An 8,457-nucleotide genomic window follows, 5' to 3' on the forward strand; every position below is an offset into this window, starting at 1 on the left:
GTGTGCAGCTCAACTCACGGCAGTGACTAACACCAAGGCGTTGAAAACACTTTAAAATATGAAGTCAACAGGGACTCTCTCATGTGTTAAATATGCAGAACTTGAAGAGTACCATCGTGGGACAAAATTAACTTACAGCAAGCTGTAAACCAGACCCGAAGGTCTCCGATATTGTAGCTTATAAATTTGAAAATATTCTCATGTTTGACCGGCGGGTAAAGACCACAACGGGAAATTATCAGAGAGGAGTCTTTGAATAGACCAGGAGGTCTTACGAATCTGTAGACGTGGATGCTATGCACTTTTGGTGGCGATGTCCCAGGGCTGGGAATATTATGTACCGACAAAGTAGATGCTTAGGTTTTATTTCATTCCTTTATAGTGGAAGGAATATTGGGCACATATACCTAAACCTAAGGCTGAATACTCATGCTATTTCTTACATTATTTACAAACATTTTATATGCCACCTTCTTCTAGGAGGGATCTGAAGACGGATTAAAAAATTTAGAGCTACAGGTACTTAATGAATAACTGGGACTGGGACATCGCGACCAAAAGTGCATAGCATCCACGTCTACAGATTCGTAAGACCTCCTGGTCTATTCAAAGACTCCTCTCTGATAATTTCCCGTTGCAGTCTTTACCCGCCGGTCAAACATGAGAATATTTTCAAATTTATAAGCTACAATATTGAAGACCTTCGGGTCCGATTTACAGCTTGCTGTAAGTTAATTTTGTCCCGCAATGGTCCCAGCGATGGCACTCTTCCGGTTCTGCAGATTTAACAACACATGAGAAAGTCCCTGTTGACTTCATATTTCGAAGTGTCTTCAACGCCTTGGTGTTACAGTCACTGCCCTGAGTTGAGCTGCACACCTACCATTAAGTAATCAGCTGACATCCGTCTGCTCCCATAATTCTCAAATTTTGAAAACTTTGGTCCCCCTGACGCAGCCTGACACGAAACATGGCCGTGTCGGGGTCTTCCAATTATAAGCATTGGTCTATTGTGTTATTGAATACTTGTGCACAAACAGAATAAAAAACTATTTTGTTTGTTAAACTGTTATTGCCCAGTATAATTATTTGCTGCACATTATTTTGTTGCTAATTACCTAAATGTGTGTGCTTTCTACTCCGCTCTCTCTTTGTGCTTTCGCCCGGTACATAATATTTGACAGATTGTGCCCTTCCCCTAGCTTCACATGATAAAAAGAATTGCTAAAAATCTCAAAATTAATTTACCACCCTTTTCTTAAGTTATAAGCCTACACAAGAAAATAAAAAAAGGCGGTTTTGGAAGTCTTAAATCCACCAAGATCTTTTCCACCTTTATAACAATCAATATTCAGTAAAAGAAAACTGGAGAAAAGCGTAGCTTTCGCTTCACTAAGAATATTCCCAGCCGCCCAAGACTGGCATCAGATGACAACTACTGGTCTGAATTAAAAACCGTCAACTTTACATTAGTATGTAAAACCAGACGAACAAGGCGTAAACCAGAATTCTCTCCGCGAAGACTAAATAGAGGAATGAAGAGCAGACACTGCAGTCTGAAGATGGTAACACGTCTATTTTCTAGCTTTGCTTCTGATGCTTATGGCACTGCAGCAACTCACCAACCTAAATACAATATTTTGTGTTTCCCATCCCCCCCCCCAAATCAACCGTCACAAGGGGGAACTCGCTAAGAAAGCGGTAACCAAAGCCAACATGACCCCGGGGATAGACATGGTATCCAAAGCGCTCTCCCCGGTGCGAAAAAGCGGCTATGCCTTTGACGGAGTATTCGGAGCCAAAGCACCGCTGGTGGACACAAAGGGTCCAAACTAAACAGCCGGGGGTGGATGCAAAGGGGGGCGAGAACGGTACCTGCATAGTTATAGCCTCAGGTTTCCAGTGTGGTCGTAGCTCTCGGAGTAATCTCAGGGCACCTTCGCGATAGTCCTGCTCCTCTACGGTTAGGTTTAGTTTGGTCACACTTGGGGAGCCGGGGGGGACGTGGACGTAATTGGCCATGTTACTTGCAACACTGTACTGCTGACGTTTAACGACAAATCCGTCCTTTACGTTCTCACAACCGTCTTTGCTTTGAATCACGCTTCCTTCGATAGCTATGTATATAAAATACAGATTTTGATATGAGTTCAAGTGATGTTAATTATATAGTCCTTTAAACAGTCTCTACTAGTAACACTCCGAAACCGTATTTCCAAGAGACCAGCACAGGGTAGGAAAGATGCGCCTTCCTGATTATAAGCATCGGACGACGCGGAAATTTCCACTTCGTTCCCAACCCCCCTCTCGAGCAGCTGCGCCTGCCTTCCCATTGCATGCCGGGACTGGCCTGATTGGTTGTGTCATTGGGAGCGTGATGTCACCAACCAATAAACAGTGCTAGTGAGGAGAGGAGGTGGCCTATGCTTAATACTATGTTGTAACTTGTAAGCGGCTCGGTGAGACTGGGTCTAACTGGCTGCCTTAGTACCTGAAATTTTGTCATGTCTCATCATTTGAAAGGATTTAGGTCAGCTGTGGTTCTTAAACTTTATAGAGATGCTGTTAGAGTAGTATTTGTTAAAATGGTGTAATTTGCAACCAGCTATGAAGGAATTTGAATTGGCAATTTTTAAAAACCTTTTTAAGGAAAATATAGAAATAACTCAACAGGTAAATTTTAGGAAATAAATTAATCAATAAAAAGGTATTCATCTACAACTTGTCTGTTCTACTTAAGGTGCCTATGCACTAAACCACATTAAAACCAGCAGACATTGGGTCTGATTTACTAAGTGTTTTTCCCATAAACATACAATAGGAGAAAAGCCTTAATTAATCAGGCCCATTATCTGCTAATTTTAACATGGGTGTTAAAATAGAACTTAAGTTCCAAATGTACAAAGCTAATGTGATGCTTAATGTCACTGCATTAACATAGCTGCGTATTAAGGTGCATAAGACCATGATGCTGCTCCATTAACAAACCCAAAGTGAAAGGGCTGGTTAGTGCAGAGACCCTTCCCCAACTTCTGGAAATACTTAAAAGGCCTTGACACCCTACCCCAAAATAACAATAAACGTAGGGCCTGATTTTACTAAGGCTTTTCTCCCATTTCCTATGGGAAATATGCTTTGTAAATGAGGCCCATATTGTGGTGCAAAAGGTTGCAACTCCTATCCACCTATAGACTACACTCCTTAGTCTAATAAAAATGTATTACCTGAGAGGCATCAAGATAATAGTGGAATTGAGACATTATGATTGACTGGCTGCAGAATTACCTGCTATTTTGGTGTTTTGGGGTTTTTGCCATGCAGTCCAGGCTTCATGAAATGCTTTCCTCCAGCTTGACACCTGAGTAGACTCTCCTTTCTTGTGAGTGAGTTTCTCCATTAGCTGTTATGTTGAGTAAGAGTATGATCTTTCCCATAACCTTGTCCCCCTCTCCCAGGTAAGCCACCTAGTATGGGTGAGCTTAATCTGCAGTCAGAGGAGGCAGGAAGAAGCTCTATCCCTGCTGTGAAATGAATAAGCAGCGAGCAAGTAGTCAGAAATATAGGTGGATAATTATTACTACAGCAGCATAAAATATGCAATGGTTTATATATAGTAGTTCCCTGTACATACCTGGATCAGTCCAGACTCCTGGGTTTTGTCTCTCCTCCAGCAGATGGAGACAGAGAAGTTTTGACTGAACTGCCCTATATCCTGAGGTGCCACCTGCAATCCATCAGTATTTCTCTGTCTTCAGCAGATGGTGGAGGTGCAAAATCCTGATTAAGACTCCAGTTCTCAACTTGCCGGTTCAAGCCTCACTGGGGGTTCTTTCTGGCCAAGCAGTTTCCACAGGAATCTTCAAGGGGACCTGCTCTAATGAAGCAATATAAAGACAGTTTGCACTGTGTGAGTTTGCTGTAATTAATTTTATGTGGCTTGCCATATAAGGGCAATGGAGCCATCGCCTTCTCTGTGTCTGTGTTAGCATTGGTTGGACAAGATGATTTATCTACTATGGTTTTTGTTGATGCTGGCCATTCCTTCGGACTGAGGGAAGTGGGGTGGAAGACAATACAAATTAATGTTTCTCCTTCTTGATTTCCATGACCGAGACTTCTATGAAAGATGTAAGTCAGTCCGGCAGTGTTAGTTTCAGGCCTGTGGGCTCCGGGATGGACCCATCCTCCCTTTCCTGGATGAAATCCCAGGGTCTTCAGGTTTTCTCTGCAGAGACACCTAGCAGAGACGTGGGGTTCCCAATTTTCAGTCACTTCTCTGCAAACACTGTGGTGAGGTGGTCTTGGTAATGTTCAGGAGGATGTGCTTGATGATACGTTGGATGCCTCCAAGAGGGACTTTGGTTTCTCCTTTATGGACAAAGGGGTGATTCCTCCACATTTGGAACCACATTACACTCTGATCCGAGATTTTCACACAGTTGAGTTGCTAGATCTGATGTTTCAGACTCTGGAGATGTACGGTGTGGCTGGGAGTGACTGCTGGTGTGCACAGGAGGACCCCTTACTGGTAACCCTACGCAAGGTGTCATGTTTTCTTTCCCCTTCTGGGTGCGATTTCAGGGTTGATTCTCCTTGTGTGCACCCGGTGCAAAGAGCTCCTGTCTCTCAGAGAATGAGTCCGATTTCTGGAGGTTAGAATGACAGACCTGGAGGAGATGAGGCAGGCAGAGAGGTATATACATGAGACCTTCAAGGACATAGTAGCCAAGTCCCAACTCCAGTCTGGCAGCCCTGGAGCTGCCTTGGAGAAGAAGGTCTCCTGGTTGGAAAGCGTTAACCTGGTGTGGCAGGAAATGATCCTGTAGCAAGGACCTGCTATCCAGGTGATGCATTGTCCTTTCGCATCAAGGATGAGACTCCCAGGGCTACTGCCCAGGATGGAAGGGTTAAGTCAGCTGTTATAGTTGGTGATTCGATTATTAGGAATGTAGATAGCTAGGTGACGGGTAAGCATGAGGATTGCTTGGTAACATGCCTACCTGGTGCAAAGATGGTGGACCTCACACATCACCTAGATGGCATTTTAGACAGTGCTGGTACATGTGGGCACCCGCGACATAGGAAAATGTGGGAGGGAGGTTCTGAAAGCCATTTTTAGGCTCTTAGGTAGAAAGCTGATAACCAGAACCGCCAGGGTAGCATTCTCTGAAATGCACCCTGTAAAATGTGCAGGTCCCCAGAGTCAGGCTGAGCTCCGGAGTCTCAATGCATGGATGAGACGATGGTGCAAGGAAGAAGGATTAAGTTTTGTAAGGAACTGTGGAACCTTTTGGGGAAGGGGGGGGTCTTTTCCAAAGGGATGGGCTCCATCTTAAACAGTTTGGAACCAGGTTGCTGGCACTAACCTTTAAAAAAGAGACAGAGCAGCTTTTAAACTAGAACAAAAGGGAAAGACGGCAGTCACTCAGCAGCACATGGTTCGGAGGGGGATATCTTCGAAGGATACTAATGAAGCATTAGAGTTAGAGCATCCCAACAAAAAGGTTCAAAAAATAAAAAAGTAGCCCATGTGCCTGTAAGTAAAGAATCATCTGTGCTAAAAGATTCCAAATTATCCCTGACAACTGAAAAGCAGAATGTTAATACAAACAAAAAACACACTTTGAAATGTTTGTATGCTGATGCCAAAAGTCTAAGAAGTAAGACGGGAGAGTTAAATTGTATAGCAGTAAATGATGACATAGACTTAATTGGCATCTCAAAGACATGGTGGAAGGAGGTAACCAATGGGATAGTGCTATGCCAAGGTACAAATCTTATTGCAATGACAGAGAGGAGCAATTTGGTGGCGCTTAATGTCTGGTATGGCATAGAGTCCATCAGGATAAAGATCCTGAAAGAGACTAAATGCACAATCGAATTTTTATGGGTAGAAATCCCTTGTATGTTGGGGAAGAGAATAATCTTAGGAATATACTACCGTTCACCTGGCCAAAATGATGAGATGGACAGTGAAATGCCAAGAGAAATTAGGGAAGCTAACCAAATTGGTAGTGCAGTAATAATGGGAGATTTCAATTACCCCAATATTGACTGTGTAAATGTAAAATTAGGGCATGCTAGAGAGATAAAGTTCCATTTTTATGGAGCAATTGGTTCAGGAACTGAGAAGAGAAGGAGCAATTCTAGATCTAATTTTCAGTGGAGACCAGGATCTGGTGGTGGGGCCGCTTAGCAATAGTGATCATAACATGATCAAATTTGAATTATTGAAGGAAGGGGGACAGTAAGTAAATCCATGGCTCTAGCATTAAGCTTTCAAAAGGGAAACTGACAAAATGAGGAAAATAGTTAAAAAAACAAAAAACTGAAAGGTGCAGTTACAAAGGTAAAGAGAGTACAACAGGTGAACAATGTTCAAAAATACCATGTTAGAAGTGTAGACCAGATGTATTCCACACATTAAGAAAGATGCAAAGAAGGCCAGACGATTGCCGGCATGGTTAAAAAATGAGGTGAAAGAGGCTATTTTAGCTAAAAGATCTTCATTCAAAAATTGGAAGAAAGATCCATCAGAGGAAAATAAGATAAAGCATAAACATTGGCAAGTTAAATGTAAGACACTGATAAGACAGGCTAAGAGAAAATTTGAAAAGAAGTTGGCCATAGAGACAAAAACTCATAATAAAAACTTTTAAAAATATATCCGAAGCAGAAAGCCTGTGAGGGAGTCGGTTGCACCGTTAGATGATCGAGGGGTTAAAGCGGCACTTAGGGAAGATAAGGCCATTGCAAAAAGACTAAACAAATTCTTTGCTTCAATGTTTACTTAAGAGGATGTTGGGGAGTTACTTATTCCGGAGATGGTTTTCAAGGGTGATGATTCAGATGAACCAAATTATGGTGAATGTGGAAGATGTAGTAGGCCAGATTGACAAACTGAAGATTAGTAAATCACCTAGACTGGATGGTATACACCCCAGGGTTCTGAAAGAACTCAAAAATGAAATTTCTGATCTATTAGTTAAAATTTGTAACCTATCATTAAAATCATCCATTGTACCTGAAGACTGGAGGGTGGCCAATGTAACCCCAATATTTAAAAAAGGCTCCAGGGGCGATCCGGGTAACTATAGACCAGTGAGCCTGACTTCAGTGCCGGGAAAAATAGTGGAAACTATTCTCAAGAACAAAATTGTAAAGCATATAGAAAGTCATGATTTAATGGAACATAGTCAACATGGATTTACCCAAGGGAAGTCTTGCCTAACAAATCTGCTTCATTTTTTTGAAGGGGTTAATAAACATGTGGATAAAGGTGAACCGGTAGATATAGTGTATTTGGATTTTCAGAAGGGAAAAATAACCCTTGCTGTAGTTACACGATGTTAGGTTCCATATTAGGTTCCATATTAGGAGGAACCCAGGAAAAAGATCTAGGCATCATAGTGGATAATACTTTAAAATCGTCAGCTCAGTGTGCTGCAGCAGTCAAAAAAGCAAATAGAATGTTAGGAATTATTAGGAAGGGAATGGTTAATAGAAGGAAAATGTCATAATGCCTCTATATCGCTCCATGGTGAGACCACACCTTGAATACTGTGTACAATTCTGGTCACCGCATCTCAAAAAAGATATAGTTGCGATGGAGAAGGTACGGAGAAGGGCAACCAAAATGATTAAGGGGATGGAACAGCTCCCCTATGAGGAAAGGCTGAAGAGGTTAGGGCTGTTCAGCTTGGAGAAGAGACGGCTGAGGGGGGATATGATAGAGGTCTTTAAGATCATGAGAGGTCTTGAACGAGTAGATGTGACTCGGTTATTTTCACTTTCGAATAATAGAAGGACTAGCTGGCATTCCATGAAGTTAGCAAGTAGCACATTTAAGACTAATCGGAGAAAATTCTTTTTCACTCAACATACAATAAAGCTCTGGAATTTGTTGCCAGAGGATGTGGTTAGTGCAGTTAGTGTAGCTGGTTTCAAAAAAGGTTTGGATACGTTCTTGGAGGAGAAGTCCATTAATGGCTATTAATTAATTTTACTTAGGTAATAGCCACTGCTATTAATTGCATCAGTAGCATGGGATCTTCTTAGTGTTTGGGTGATTGCCGGGTTCTTGTGGCCTGGTTTTGGCCTCTGTTGGAAACAGGATGCTGGGCTTGATGGACCAGCATCCTGACCCAGCATAGCAATTTCTTATGTTCTTAATTAAAAGATGCCGGATGGATGTGACTGCAGCCAGTGGCAAAGACTAGCCTTGAAACAGACAGTCAGGTGCTTCTGGAACATTTCCTAGACGGGCTCAACTGGCTCATGTGGAATTGGGTCTGTTGGCAATCGGGGCTCGCTTTAGAAAAAGCACTAGAAGTGGCAGATACCTATCACCAGGTTCAATTAATGCCTGATGTGGTGCAAAGGCTAGAAAGACTCCATGGCACACTAACCAACCGCCCTCTGAAGTAGACAGTTTGGATTCTGAGTCCAGCCCACAGG

The 8,457-nt window shown here is 42.4% G+C and overlaps 1 protein-coding gene across 1 annotated transcript in view; it reads right to left on the reverse strand.

Annotated features, from left to right (window-relative positions):
* ETNK1 (ethanolamine kinase 1) overlaps positions 1–2,309 on the reverse strand; it is a 409,480-nt gene extending 407,171 nt beyond the window's left edge. Inside the window, 1 exon segment of the mRNA XM_029600112.1 lies at positions 1,876–2,309. Coding sequence (XP_029455972.1) covers positions 1,876–2,022 — 147 coding nt within the window. The 5' untranslated portion in view covers positions 2,023–2,309.
* Between the last annotated feature and the right edge of the window lie 6,148 nt (positions 2,310–8,457).

The sequence above is a fragment of the Rhinatrema bivittatum genome, chromosome 4, assembly GCF_901001135.1.
Source record: "Rhinatrema bivittatum chromosome 4, aRhiBiv1.1, whole genome shotgun sequence".
NCBI lineage: Eukaryota > Metazoa > Chordata > Amphibia > Gymnophiona > Rhinatrematidae > Rhinatrema > Rhinatrema bivittatum.